Source organism: Pseudoliparis swirei, chromosome 15, assembly GCF_029220125.1.
Source record: "Pseudoliparis swirei isolate HS2019 ecotype Mariana Trench chromosome 15, NWPU_hadal_v1, whole genome shotgun sequence".
In the NCBI taxonomy this organism is placed as follows: domain Eukaryota; kingdom Metazoa; phylum Chordata; class Actinopteri; order Perciformes; family Liparidae; genus Pseudoliparis; species Pseudoliparis swirei.
Window position 1 is genome coordinate 8,432,326 of NC_079402.1, and position 16,046 is coordinate 8,448,371.

At 39.4% G+C, this 16,046-nt stretch overlaps 1 protein-coding gene across 1 annotated transcript in view; it reads right to left on the reverse strand.

Annotated features, from left to right (window-relative positions):
* Positions 1 to 15,705, reverse strand: part of galt (galactose-1-phosphate uridylyltransferase) — a 28,492-nt gene extending 12,787 nt beyond the window's left edge. Inside the window, exons 1-7 of the mRNA XM_056432108.1 lie at positions 15,538 to 15,705; positions 14,679 to 14,848; positions 14,273 to 14,348; positions 13,893 to 13,941; positions 11,331 to 11,460; positions 9,563 to 9,619; positions 4,017 to 4,139 (exon numbers count right to left, since the gene is read on the reverse strand). Of these exons, the coding sequence (XP_056288083.1) occupies positions 4,017 to 4,139; positions 9,563 to 9,619; positions 11,331 to 11,460; positions 13,893 to 13,941; positions 14,273 to 14,348; positions 14,679 to 14,848; positions 15,538 to 15,574 (642 nt within the window). The 5' untranslated portion in view covers positions 15,575 to 15,705. The remainder of the gene's footprint in view (positions 1 to 4,016; positions 4,140 to 9,562; positions 9,620 to 11,330; positions 11,461 to 13,892; positions 13,942 to 14,272; positions 14,349 to 14,678; positions 14,849 to 15,537) is intronic.
* Positions 15,706 to 16,046: the final 341 nt, after the last annotated feature.

Genomic DNA, 16,046 nt, shown 5'->3' on the forward strand with positions numbered 1-16,046 from the left:
CCCTTGTAAAGTTGTCACACACCGACAGCAGATGGACAGCCACCGTGGCCTTCGTGTACTTTTAACCACCTGATAATTGAAAGTCAAATTGTCACTTTCCTCCTGAGAGAACGAAGCGGTTCTTTAGCTGCCACATGCTCAGCTATGTCCACCGGCAAGCTGATGACCGTGTGCGTTTGCCGTTTAGTGTTGTGCACGCAGCATACAGTGGATTCATTCATTAATTTGCCGAAAAGAGCTTCCTGCTGCTACTGGTGACGGAATGGTGAAACCTGAACTGTAAATGTGCCATGACACCAAAAAGCAGTAAGTAATTGCCGTGGCGTGTAGCATTGCCAGTTCATAAGAGACATGCCCAAGATGGGACGTTTAGCTCCGCCCCTTCACAAACACAATGTTTGGGCAATGTATCATTAATTATAACTGACAGATCCCATCTGTATGGATCTACCGCCTGGTATGGAGTCCAGTAGCTTTCCGTAAATTGCAGCATAACTCAACCTGAGCAGAGGCACGATCAGCAGGAATAAGTGTCGTGCCAGAAGTTTATAGACTGAACATGTTTTGGGCAGAATGGTGACTCAGTATTTACCATTTTCATGTCACAGTAATTGATTCCTGGGATCAACACTCAATCTTGTGTCACACAGAGGGCTCAGTGTGTACATGTTGCATGTGTACTCTGGGTTTCCCCTCGGGCATTTTGCATCTTCCACTAATAAGCTTAATGTAAAAAATATATATAATTCCACGGGCACATATTTCCACGTTTATTCAGAGTATTTTGTGTTTCAGTTTGGATGTCAAGTGACCGATATATGATCAGACTACCAAGCCTTGTGTTTGAGAACACTGAATCATTTCTCAATATGTCAAGTTAACTAAAGACAATTCTTTTTTTCTGGTTTCACTGAAGCTAAGAAAAGTCGTATAGGAAATGTACGGCTTTCTTCTCGTGATTTTCATTTGTTTTTCCTTATATTGCCTTTATACATTATGTCAGTCAAAAGTATTCATGGTGCCATGTGTGAATAGCATGAAAACTAAATAAAATCTTTAGAAAAATACAAATAATCATTTGCAGTAACCAGCAACAAAGCAAAGAGAGTGTGTTTGGGCTTCTTTTGCCATGAATCTCCCAGAGGTTTGAGCAAATTTGTTCGGGCATTAGTGCATAATTAAGGCATCTTCTGGAAATGCTGTTTAAAATTAACAGTAATCTATCTGAATCCTAATGAACTTCCCTTGCAGGATAGGATTCAACTTAAAGCCCGGTGCAATAACACTGTGTAGAGTTTCATTTTGAACACATATTTTTTAAGTAAGAAAGGAGGAAATTGTATTTCTGGTATCTGTATCTTTACAGTGTTTAGCAACGCCATTATGAACCGCATTTTATGCTATTCAGAATAATGATTTTACATTGTATTCTTACTTCTAATAATTTTACAGTGCTCTCCATTTCAATCTCAAACTATCTTCCACGCTTATTCCAGCACATCCTTTCTCTGCTGCCCTTAACAGAATTATAAAGGAGCAGAATGGAGACGGATAGAATGAAATAGAACCAGGATGGCGGGGTAAGATTGAGGAAAATGAAGAGAGGGGGGGGTTAGGTTGGTGGAGTGAAGAGAAAAAGAGACGGAGGAATTGGAAGATGTCCTAAAACAGACACCTCTCAGACCGCAAATCCCAAAGAGGTTCATTCAATTAGCTTAGAAAGTTTTGGTTTCAAAGTCAGGAGTGTCACCAGGGAGCTGAACCCCAATTTAAACTGCTCCAAACACTGCAGTGTGCCAATTTAAGGTCCTAACCTTGTGTCAAAGAGACAGGAGCAAAAGGAGAGAGAGACAGAGACAAAGACAGACACACACACACACACACACACACACCCTTCAACTCTGATTTCATCAAAGGTCAGTGAGCAGCTGTCGAGGCGATTCAAACGTCTACTCTGCTCTTCTCGAAACCTTAACGCTATCCCCTCTCACTCACTCACTCTCACACACTCAAACAGACACAAACACACACACACACACTTGACAACAAAAGCAACCAAATTTAGAACAAACATTAAAAAAAAAAAAAAACTCAGATAACATACTTGTGTAAAAGTAATAATACAGCAGTGTAAAAATAGTGTTAGAAGAAAAAGTCTCAATCATACTAAAGTAAAAGTACATAAATGGTATCAGTAAAGTTTATCAACTGCACTATTCTTGAAAGTTTTTACTTTTATGGTTGAATAATATGAAATGGTTTGAGGTCACTCTCACACTCCCAGCAGACTCACTGGTGTATCAGCTCCTTCCCTGAATCAATCAGTCGCTGTCTGATTTCTCTTTTCCTCTTTCCTCTCTCCTTCCACTCGTTTGTGTCCTCATCATCAATTCCCATTCTCCCTTTACAACTGTTCTGGTGAAGGAATGTAATGATTGTTCTTTTTTTAGTCACTCCAAAGACACTGCTTTAATGCTAGTGAAGAAGAGGAACAGAAAAACCTTCCTCTTTAGACAGATTGTTTTTTACTTCAGATTACATTACTAATTATTATCTTCAAAGGCTTTCAAGGGCAATATGGTAAAAACTATATGATTTCTAAATGTATTTTGATGAGGCAACTTAAAAATTCCTAGTCCGCAGTGTGAAAATACACTAAATAATCAGGATAAAATAAACAGAGAAAATATGTTTAGCGCTTCTCTTACACACAATTGCAGTGCAATGCTAAAAAGTAATGGCATTACGGCTTTCCACTCAATCTGAAACAGATATAAAATGAACACACACACACACACAAAAGGAACAATCAACATTGGAAGTGAGGTCATACCTAATGAAACATAAATAACAAAAAAAGATGCAATCTGCTCCAAACTCAATTCAGAGGACGACTGGGAGGTGGAAGTCTAAAAGGTAAAGAGCTCTGCTCACGAATCAGACATTTTCCAACGCGCTAAAGGGGCTCAGGGCTGCGTTGGACCCTTTCATTTGTAGTTACTGTGGCTGATGCCTGACACACACACACACACACACACAGAGGTCTAGATCGCGGTCCATGCCTACCACCAACTATTCATACACTCTGTCATATTCAAATTTGTATATTGTGATATCGAGCTATGCAAAATAAACTGAATTCAATTGAATGAGAAATCACTTAAATACAGACTGTCGTGATTCTTTTTTTTTCTTCACTTAATCTTAGCACAGGTTAAAGATGGATAATGCCGCATTATGCTAATGAGCATCTCTGCTGTCCAATGACACGCTTCAGCGACTGAAAGACATTTCTGCGAATGTGGAGGAAAAAAGAAAGAAAGAGAAGCATATCGGGGGGAAAAGGTGGAGAGGCAATGAGGGTAGTCACGCTGAGAAAGACCATTTTGCATGAATCACATATTTAGAGACTTTAAAAACACCTTTTAAAGCTTTCCTCTGATTGTTATTATGAACCTTTATCACAGTGATCCAAAATGACTTCCCCCATCACCATTCACCATATTTTGTCATAGTCAACAAATCCAAATTTTAGTGAGGCCATTCAAAAAAAGCACTTCATTTAATCAAAACAAGTATTATCGTTTGATTTAATGTGACTGGCCTCTATATAACCTGGGACGCCAGATTTGATGCACGTCTTCCCATGATGCATATGGACGAGAAGATATTTCCTGGACTATTCAATCGGAATTCTAAATGTTTAACACTTCTTTTGTTTCACACATTGTTTATTGAAGAAAATGTAACTTTGTAGCCATACTCAAAGTTTCATTTAATTTTAAACTTCAAAATGTCTGAAACTAATGATAAACTGCAGACCTCACACCTCTCACTGTGTCTTTTCTTTTTGTAAAATGTCAACACAACAATTTTTTTTAAATGAAGGAAAAGAAACTGCCTTCTCTGTAACGACTCTAATTAAAGTAACACTAGGTACATTACAAGCCACTGAAGGCAAAATGTTACATCTGATGTTCTTTTTAGACATTATTTGCATGTGTGTTCATATGTACCTTTTTCTCAGCCTCTTGTTTGGCGTATTGCAGCAGCAGCGGTTCTCCATGTTTCTGGTGGTAGGCTCTCTGACTGCGGTCTGACAGAGCCGGCTCATTAGGAAGGAAGCTGCTGGCCCACACCTACAATATAACAGGAGTCGGGAAGAAGAGGGAGGAAGATGATGAGACGGAAAATAAATCTAAAACCTGAGAGATATTTATGGATGTGTATTACCCTCAGATTACAACATAAAAAGGGGGTAATAAGCAATCTGCCCACTTCCCATCCCCCCTGCTGTAATACCAAATGAACTCATTCATTTTAAAAGAGAGTTCTTCATCATTATTATTACAAATAAATTGTGTTTCACAGGTGCAGAGATGGCTTGGTTTCAAAAGTCACTTTACTGTTTTTTTCCATTCAGGCTTTTTAGAGAGATGAATCTATTCTCCCCTGCAGTGACTTGCTTTCATTTATATGAATACAGTGTGCAAATCAACGTGCAGACACTAAGCGTAATTGAGACAGGTCCTTCATCCCGGTGAACAGCAAGGTTCCATGCACAGGCTCAGAAAACATATTTTCTCAATCAGCTTCTTACTGAGAGCGTCGGGCTTGTAAAGTACATGAAGACACGTTGTTCTGGCAAAAATTGGATGAGCCGCGGCTATTTTAGGATACATTTTGTGTATTTTTTTTGCTGTCACTTGTGTCACATGAGTTGGAAAAAGGTGACGTCAGGCCTTTCTGTTCTCCCTTTCTCTTTCTGTGCATGTCTTGGCAATGTTTCAATCAAAATGTGAAGCCAGTTGTTTCGCTGCGATGTCAGTTAATATGACCGCCAATCAAATCTGACCAAGCGACACCCACAGAGTCCTGATTAAGCAGAGTTGAACCCTTAATATACAGTATGTCGGGATGCTAAACGTTATAGAAAAGAAGAATGACTTCAGGGACTTTGATTGAAATAACATTGGACCTAGATGCACATGGACGAGTCACAATGCTGTTTTATGACCCGTGTCTCCCGTAGCGACGACACATGACCAGTCACGATCTCCTCCTCTGTGGCCTCCCTCCATTTTTTGGGGGGTTGGAATTCATCACAAGTCAAGAGTATGTAAGTTGTTGTGAATGGGCTAAAATATGTAAACGCCATGGCATGATCTTGTATTCATTTCCCTTAACATAGATACATGTAAAAGGTTGATTCCGGAGGATTTGCTGTACATTGATAGTATTCTTCACTTGCAATAGAAAAACAAATAACAAATAATCACACAACAGGTACAAACAATGTTACGATGTCAAACATTATATCTAAGCAACACAACGGCTGAACAGAGAGCTCCTAGAGACAGAAACAAACGCACTGATGAGATAAGCTTCCGAATTTTGATGAACCTCTAAAAATATAAATATATTTTGAGTTAATAATCCCAAAGAGCTGCTTGCTATTGGCTTTGATTGCAACGGTAAACATCCCCGGAGAAAGCCGACAGTTCGACGCTCTGAAACAGATGAGATGCTGCAGGTCATTTCATCTTCGAGGGAAACATTCATCCGTGTTACGACACTGCAGTTCATTTTCAATCAGCGCTTGAGGAGAAAAGACTTCCTGGCCACGGAATTAGCTCCATAATGTACTTCAACGGCATTTCAGAAAGCTCTTTATGGAGAACAGTGAGCGTCGTGACAGACATTCTGATTATTTATGCTTGCACTCTGGTATTTTAATGGCTGTAAAAGCAGGGAAGAAGGGCCAAATGACTCCAACTCACTCACTCACTGCTGCATGATGAATCGGTACCTGGGATAAGTCGCCGTTTTTTTGTTGAAAAGGAGGTATTTTAAATTTGGGTTTGTTGTAATTAGCATCTCAACTAATGGACACAATTATATGCAGGAATGCAAAACTAAATATACATATTCTTGGGTGAGTGAGTGAGACCTTCACCAGAATATTGATTTAGTTATTGCTGCACTAAGGATCAAAGCAATGTGTGTGTTCTCCAACGAACGATGGTGTTTCTTTTGGTTCTACTCTGGTTTATTTTCATTATTTGTACATATTGTACATGCGAGGCATTAATGTCAACTGCTTTAAAGACGGTATTTATGGATCCTTTGACCCTTATTTTAATAGAACTTTTAGGCCTATTAAATTGGATTTTTTTTCTGAAAGTAACATATTTGTATCACCAGGAGTAGGTTTTCCAATTATAATAATCCATCCGTGAACATAGTAATGATTAGAGGCATTCTGCACTGCTTATGGAAGCACTGCTTCAGGCTGTACGGCAAATTATGTTCTGATTAAACACTCCTCCGCATTTTTAACCAGAATGCAATAAGAATCCCACCATCATAGGCTTCCTCCATTACAACAGAGAAGAAAGAAGAAGAAAAAGGATAAACTTTATCGGGGGGGAACAGTACAAAAAGAAAGGATCCTCTTGATGATTGAAGGAGCTCTTTCATTTATTTTGTAGTTTTGAGGTAACGTATGAGTATCCTGCTGGCCTTTCCTCTTAATAACTGTATTGTCATGGTTCTAGATTCATGACTAATACTTAGCAAAGCAAATGCAATAAAAAATAATCTGCGAGAAAACTGAGAATTATTCATGTTAGTCGGCTTTTTCTTTTGTTGTTGCCCTTGGTAAGCACACAATTACTGCAAGGGGAGGAGAACCCAGCCGATCATGGTGTTTATACCAATGACGTTTGAATATTGGCTAAAGGCCGTGTTTATGATCCCCATCCGAGAATGGCAGAGAGAGGCAGAGAGAGAGAGAGAAAGAGAGAAAGAGACATGCTTAACATCTGAACTATATGTGCAAATACTGTACATCTGCATGCCTCGAGGTAATGTTTGCACATCTGCCAACATCTGTACAAGTGTGGCTCTATTCGTTCACCTGTGTTTTTGCAGACACAAATCTCTCATCTATCCGGCAGCTGATTCTCAGAGAAAGCTTAGATGGGGAAAAAAGTAAAGCTACCGGCACGAGACAAAAGCAAAGCATGACTCTGTTCCCACAAGACAGAACTCTCAAGATTGAAAGACTGACGATACTTTGGGAGTAACTTGTGAGAGGAATGATCCCCTCCAGCATGTAATACAGTTTGGATTCCTCACGTGAAAAAAGACCATTACTATTCCAGGGGCCGACGTTTTTCCTTCCACCACTCCGATGAAAATACATACAGCTCTGTCCCTCTGAGACCAAGAGAAGCAACGATGCCTGCAGAACACGATTAACATTTTCTGTTCGCTTTTCTTCCAAGTTTGAGATTTACACTTCTCGCGTTCTGGCCTGGCGGGGTGTGCTGTACACACACACATATTTACTCTCTTTTCCGATATAAAAAGGGGGGTGGGGTGGAATCAGGACTGCAGGAAAAAAAGAAACAAAACTGATTAAACTTTTAAATAGTTTTATCAAAGACTGGATCCAGGTTTGATTTGTGTCTCTGAAACGCAAGTAATAATACAATAATAATACAATAATTTTTTTAAGCACATATTTGTTTTATCTTGTAATTTTAATGAAAGTACAAACACCTGAATATGCATATTCTATGGGTTTAAAAAAAACATCGTAATAAACTTTTTACCTTAACAGCATTACAACCTTGTTATTCTGAGGTAACATACTGCCCTCTGCTGGAAATGTGTATATCACAGCACAGATTCAGCATGCCTTTGTTTCCGTCTGGAGGCAGAAATCTCTTTAACTCCAAAAGCCTGATGATATGAAATGTCATTGGTCAAGCAGAGAGAAGGAACTTCTCAATAAAAACATCTGCTGGACTGTTAAGTTACATTATGTTAAGTTACAATGACTCTTAATAGCTCCTCAGCTCATAAAACTCTTTTTTTCCTGTTATTTTCTATTCCATGTCTTACAATAGCCAAACCTCTTTTACGCAACAGCTGTTGCTTTATTTGTGGACAGCAGGGAATGGATTACGACACTATTCCTAAAGCAATACTGCAACATTTTGGCCATGAGGTATGCCCTGGCTGGTAATATGTGAGCTTGAGAGGAGTTGGGAGAAAGTTTAGTTTTTTGTAAACCTATCAGGATTTTTCCGTGTACTTACTGCCTTTTAGAATAAATCAGACAGACTCACTACGTCTGAAACCTGAAGGGTTTGATCTGTTTCCATGTTGTATTCTCCCCATCTTCATTTACATTTAAATGTGCTCATGTATTGCTTCACATAACGGTTCACTCAGACAGCAGCTTTATCGACCATGTGTATATACACTACCATTCAAAAGTTTGGGATCACCCAGACAATTTCGTGTCTTCCATGAAAAATCACACTTTTATTTATCAAATGAATATAAAATATAGTCAAGACATTGACAAGGTTAGAAATAATGATTAATATTTGAAATATTAATTTTGTTCTACAAACTTCAAGCTCAAAGGAAGGCCAGTTGTATAGCTTATATCACCAGCATAACTGTTTTCAGCTGTGCTAACATAATTGCACAGGTTTTCTAATCAGACATTAGTCTTCTAAGGCGATTAGCAAAAGGGCCTCTATACACCTATGGAGATATTTCATTAGAAACCAGACACTTCCACCTAGAATAGTCATTTACCACATTAACAATGTAGAGAGTGTATTTCTGATTAATTTAATGTTATCTTCATTGAAAAAACAGTGCTTTTCTTTGAAAAATAAAGTCATTTCTAAGTGATCCCAAACTTTTGAACAGTAGTGTATATATATATATATATATATATTGGGGCAGTCAAAGACCAAGCTCCTCACTGGTAGGAAATGAAGCAGACCTTCTCGTGCTGCAGTAACATACATGGTCTTCCAGCGACTTGTGTATCATTCTCAGGCTGGTAAGTGGCCTTTCTGACTCTGATGGGCCCATCAGGAAAGCGGACATATTATATTGACCATTTTGACAAAAGCATTGCCGTTTAAAATTCAACACATCACTCCGTCTACAGCAACCAGTCTACTGTCTACTGTGTGCTCGTTCTCAGCATCACACTGTGACGTGCAGTTGGACAGGCAATGCCGCCGTCTCTCCGAGCTGTTGGTTCGGTCGGAATCACGTTACTGAGTAGGCAGACGTGAAAAGACAAGAAAACACCCACACAGTTACATAGACAAGATTTGTGCATTTAAAAAATGTAAAACTGGCACAATGGCACACGAGTCATTGGTGATTTGGGAGTAGAAGAGTCAATTAACAGCTTCTATGTTGAGACGTGTCTTTTTAACACACGCAAACTTCCTTTGCCATCGTGAATCTGATACGACGGCGACGTGCAAATTGGCACAAAATCCGACTGTGCTCATGTGATGAAAGCATTTTATTTACTGTTGATTCACTGCACCTCGAAAGTGCTCGTATTGAAACGAGGTGGCTGGTGTGAATGCATGCACGTATCCCTGAACTTTATATTCTCTCTTCAAGGGTAAGGAACTCATGTCGTTAAAATCGCTCAGGATTGTTTGCATATGCGTATGCAGGCGAGTGAAACGATTACCCTGTGTGTTTATGCATCTGTGCATTTTCCTACCTGACAGTGAGGATGTGGATTTGAACAGCCCATCGTAGCTCCTTTGTTCTCAAAGATCTAAAAACAGAAAAGAAAAGGAAATTGAATCCAGAGGTTTTTTTTTTTGGTCCTCTTTAACTCGTATGTAGTGTGAGAAAACTAAATCCTTGCAGATTAAGATTACATAAATATGATATTTGGTAGTTAGTACAGTTTCAATTCCCATGAGTTATGATGAGAATTAAGTATGCATTGGTCTGTTTTGTGAGATATTTAGGGGTCTCAAAAATGCTGTGCCTTGCACTTGGACACTTCAAAAGAGGTCTGCGCTCGCTTGTTTTCTTCTGATCTCGGGGAGGATTTTTGATTTGAAAAAGCTGCCAACATCCACCATCCATTTAAACAGAGATGCAGAATATGAGCTACAGCTAAGGCTTTTATTCTAATACTGATACCCAGTATCATGTCAATATACTGTGAATGTAAATATAATGTTGATACTTTACAATGCCCACACTAGTCATATCTCTGAGCAGACTATATAAATGGGTGATTAAAACCATTGATTCCCATGTTTTTATCTTTTATATATTTACCTTCGCATTGAAAATGCCGGAAGGTTATGTTTTGATCGCCGTGTATTTATTTATTTATAATAATAATACATTCATTTTATAAGGCGCCTTTCAAGGCACTCAAGGTCACCGTACAACATATTTAAAAATGGACACAATTAAAAAGCAGAACAGTTAAAAAGCAAAACAGTTAAAAAGCAGAACAGTCTGCAGCAGAGCAACCAAGAGGGGAACAGGTCAGCCATAGGCCTGCCTGAAAAGGTGAGTTTTGAGGTGAGTTTTGAATAAAGTGATAGAGTCAATGTTTCTGATGTCAGGGGGGAGGGAGTTCCATAGGCGAGGGGCAGAGCGGCTGAAGGCTCGTGACCCCATGGTGGACAAACGAGCTGCGTGTTATTCGCAAAACTCAAAAAGTATTGAACCGAATCGCATGCAATTTGGTGGGATGATTGTTTATTATCCGGGGACCAGTTGATTAGATTTTGGGATCGATCGGGTCAAAGGTCAAGGTCAAAGGTCATGAACAGGTCAAATCTTCTTGAATCACATGGAATTTGGTGGGATGATTGGTTATTATCCGGGGACCATTTGATTAGATTTTGGGATCAATCGGGTCAAAGGTCAAGGTCATGGAAAGGTCAAAATCTTTTTTTTACCATAGCACGATACATTTTTGTCCAATTGGCATGCAACTAATGCCAAAATGTTCATAATTCAATGCCCAATCTTGTGATATGCGAAGGTATGCACTCTACCGAGTGCCCGTTCTAGTTATTGAATGTATTGCTTACAATTTTAATCAATTGAGTTTGGGATTTTGGATCACTTCAGCAACCACTGTGCTTTACCTTTACAGCTCGGGCTCACTCTGTATACCTAATAATGTGTCATAACCAGTAAAGTTGTCCATCATCTTCTTCTGACATCATCTTTATTTGCTGTAACAATAACAATGAACTGTGCCCGATATAAACTTTTTTCTGTTATCCACAACCTTCTCTCTTTGCTGCTAATGTTTGAAATTGCAAGTTTCCCAGAGGCATCATTAAAGTATTATCCAGTGATTCAGAAAGATCAGTGACTAAAGGTTTAGCTGCTTTTATATTTTACAGGTGTCCTAGCTCTGGGAGAAACTAGATCAATAATGTGTGAACATTAATAGGGTGTGTGTGTGTGTGTGTGTGTGTGTGTGTGTGTGTGTGTGTGTCTCATACCTGCACCCAGGGGTACGTGCTTCCTAGTTCCTCAACAAGCTCTGCCCACTTGTCAATCACCTTGACAACCTCTTGTCTTTTCATGAGAGGGAGGGTGACGTCTGACCAGGGATGGAAACACATGACCTTACTGAAAATAAGAGACAAAAACGAGAGGATAGAGGGAGATATATTAGATCACGATCTAATATATTTCCCGCCATGGGAAGGTGATAACTTCCCCACACATCCAAAAAAAAGGAAGTTTGGGGTTCAGTGCTTTGCTCACGGCCACAATGACAGAAGCATCTTAACTACATTCCTCTAACTGCAGCAATCTCAGGTGTTTAAAACAGGGGAAGAAATCTGCACTGCAACTATCAAATACTGTATATATTTTAGTTTTTTACAGTAGACATCATTGTTTGTAGTGTTCAGTGCTGAGTACTGTAAAGTTACTGCTCTGTACTTTCCAGAGACCATTTGTCAGAAACAGATAACAATTTTCTTTGACATGTTTTTACTGTGGATATTCTGTTGAAGCTCATGTTTGTGGTGCTCTTCAAACAAACCAAAATGATACATAGTTACACTTGGAAAGTCTGGCAATTATTTATTCATTTAGTTTCCTCTGGAATACAATCACAACCTATAATAAGCTTCTTTTAGATCTATTTGAAATATGATAGGAGACAGGCATGACTGGGTTTGACTTGTTCAGAACTAGACTCAAAATATCCCGTGTGATATATGAACAGTGCTGAATTCTGTTAAAAACTCAAAGTGAACATGTCGAACCAAAAAAAACAACTAGTGTGATTAGATGTTTTCATCACAACGTGCAGAGTTTATATGTGTGCGTATTTGAATCAACACTTTCATGTTTGCTTTCAACCTCACCAATATTGCCCAGTGGAAAACCAGCTCCTGTCAAAGTCAGAAAAAGGAAATGTCTATCAACAGACAGGCTCCTCTAAGGACCTGAGCAGCTAGTACATAATCAATAATTGATCATGACTTTGGTGTTTATGCTCTGAGCAAAACTGAATGGTCGTATTTATGAATTGTTCATGTGTATCGCAGATGCTGCAAGCACTTCATGTACTGTCAATGACACTGTGTATATATATGTTTATTTGTTTGTGTGTGTGTCCTGGTTGCCTTTTCTTCCTCTGGCTTTGTGAGCCCTGTTGTATTAGTTGCATGGGCAACTAATGTGTTAAAGGCTGAAACAATGATGTGCTAGAAAACCATTGTAATTAATGGAAACCTCCCAAGAAATTACCGAACCGTGTGCAACATGATTGAAGACTATTCTGCTGAGAGAGAAGGTGTGACTGAGAAGCGGGCAAAAGGATCTCTTCCCTCACCCCCGTCTCTCCTTTGTCTCTCATGACCCAAATCCCAGTTTGTGTTCCCTCTAATTGGCTCTCTGAATGTTGTTGCCGAGCAGAACGCACTTGTCCAGCTTCCAAGCTCCCCTAACTTTGGCTTGGTCACACATCTGTGTGGACTGAACGAGACACACTGTTCCACACAAACAAACAAACATGTATACACACACTACATCAGGAAAAGACAAAGACACACACACAAACACACACAAACTGAAACTGCGAGGTTGAAAGAAAAGAAGCTAGAAATGTTTCAATCAATCAAGAAAAAGATAATTAGTGCTGTTTCTCTGCTGACCTGTTTTAAGCTTCACTTTCCGCTCGATTGAGAGGAATCTGTAAGAGCAAAGGTGTTGTGTAACTTGGCTATCTGTGGATCTATTTATAAACTACTGTGTATTGCATATGTGAGGGATCGCCGACATTAAGTATTAACTCATCTGTTCGGCTTCCAAGGCCATACATTGACTTTGACGGGGAGTAAATCCAACTGTCAATAGTGATACACCAGAAAACTGGATCAAACTATTTCACGACGGAATACAACATATTTCCAGGAAGAGGATTTGAGACTCCAAGAAGACCTCTTATGTCCCTATGTTTCAAAAGGGTCTAAGGTAAATATCCCTGGACTCAAATGTAACGTCATCATAACACTCACAAATTGGGACTGAGAAAACATCCCCATCAGGTGGTGGCACGGAGGAATACATACATGCTTAATATACGTATTGAGAGTGAGGATTTGTCTTCTTATTTTGTTGTTGCATAGTTCAAGATGTCCTTAAAACAAGTGGCATGCAGTGTGTTGATTGTCAAAATTACCTTCTGCTAATAGCTGATTACGCTGATGATAATCACCACAACGTGTGAACGTTGCCGCGGCATGACTGCTCTGATTGCACTCATCAGTTCAGACTTAATTAGTCATAAATTTGAATGTATCATAATTTTTCACAAAAGGAACATTGATTAAGATGCATCCTCGACTAAATTATAGCCACACACTAATTTAGATTATGGATGTGTTTTTTAATTATTCATCAGTTTATTGGTAAAGGACCTGGCACGATATGAAAAGATAACGGTTGTCGTTTTCAGACAGTTTTAGTTCCATTCCATCCTTTGGACACAATTGAAAAAACATACACACAGTAAGACAACATTGACAGGAAGCGTTTTCTCTTACCAGACGCCCCTGGCAGCTTTGGACTGGAACAGTGGATGTTGATCTGAGCCTGAAGAACACAGCAAATGGAAGTAGTTCCAACAGGTAATGTTGTCTTAAGCTTTTAAAGATTCATTTGCGTTACGATTTCAATTACATTGATTCACCTGCACCCCATTAGGCCTGATTGAACAGTCTATTGAAACCACTTGAAAATAAAAAATGTTGTGCCTAAGTTGTAGAACAAATAACGCGCAGTCTACTTGAGTATATTTTGCATTAATTTTTGCATAAATAACAGCAAAATAATTGTACGCGCTGATATTTCAACCAGTGGTTTACATATGATGTAATGCAATTACTTGTTACAGTGTTTTTACAGCATCAGAAATACTCCTCACCAGGATCTGGTGCATCCGGCTGAAGAGCGGGAAAGTCATTTTCAAAAAGGAAAGTGCTGTCATAGTCTGGATTTACCTGTAGGGGGGAAAAGCACATATTCTGTTATCCAAAGCAAATGCCATTTATAATTGGAATGTATTTAGTAGCTAAAGGAGTCCAGCTATGTATCAATAATTGTATATTGTTGTTAAATGATGCCTTACGTGAAATGGTTTGTTACAGGATGAATATTTACTAACTGCAACCCCTCCCGTCTGCGGAGAAGCATCGACGATCTGTGACATTATCTACATTGTTTCTAAAGGGATATTGGAAGCCTGGAATTTGGGTACACCGCTTACTGATGCTCTTGTACAAGACTGTAATGTAATGATTGATTGAATCACCCTATTAACTTTTTCTCACCTCTCCATTTGCGCGTGTGTTGCCGGGACAGAGTGGGTTGCGGGGGTCGTGTCTGGGTATGTGTTCCTCGGGAGGTTTCTCTACCTGACCTGCCCAGGGTCTCTTCATGCGGTGGGCCGACACGAGGACCCAGGTGTCCCGCAGAGGGTTGTAACGCAGGTGTTGGTGCTCTGAGGGAGGCATAAGACAAGGAAAGGCAAAGAAGTCAGACACACACAAAAAATCAGCAGTGGAATGTAATCATCTGCATGTGAAATCAACCTGATCAAGCACTCCGAGCTCATTGTATCCTCTTCAGCCTGTGTGTCGTAGGAGAAAATTGCTTATGTGGCTTGTTAAATGCCGCTCAGAAAAAATATTTTTATTATCAACGAATTGCTCATTTATTGCTAAATCATTTATTTGGTATGTTTTGTCGGGGAAAAAACGTGCGATATAGTTATTACATATAAACAACACATCAACATTATAGCTGTGCAGATTATTAAGGATGACTGTTTGCTGTTGGTGCAACTTGCAAAGGGGAAAGCAGCAGGAACTCCAGTCACGAGGGTCTCGTGACTGGAGTTCAATATTCAATATTGTCAATGCAGGAAGTCAGACCCAACTAAATGAGTAGTTTGGCATCAACATGTATAGATTCCTGAGAAACGATATGTTTTATTTTACAATACCACCGAACACCAATGGAAATGGTGTGTTAATGTAATACTTTAGTAAAGCAAAGTAACGAACAACCACATTTTGAAAGCAGCTTTTAAAAAAAGAGATCTGCACGTACGTAAACAATCTGCAGGTACCGATGTCCTGAATGAATGCAATTCGTGTTTACCTCTCGTGACTTCCCAAAGCTCCCTACCTTTTGGATCAAAGCTGACTTCTGTTTTGCCGCTCATGTCGGTCGGTGCTGTCTGATATCTGCCAACCTCTGCGGGGTATGAATCACTGAACCATCAACTCCTCCTGAGCTTTAAGTGACAGTTAGGTGAGCCACCGAACTATCTCCGGTCCACGAACCTCCTCGACCTACTTCCTGTTTTTTTGACTAGCGGAACAAAACATGCTGTTTGGGAAAAATTAACATGATATGACAAATCTCTAAAAGTCAAAAATGTGAAGGGAAAAAATAAGCAAATAAAAACATAACAATCTAAAGTGTTCATTCAATACAACATTTCTAAATATACATTCGTTTAAGCATTTTGTTAATAAAAAAATGCTAAATAAATAAAAACTTCCTGAAGAGGGTTTCACACCATGCTGGCAACCCAGAAATGGTACGTCTCCACCGCGCGACTGTCTCGTCCTCTGATTGGCTGAGCAGCACCTCCCGCTCCCACCTGACCAGGAAGAAGCGTGTTTAGTATC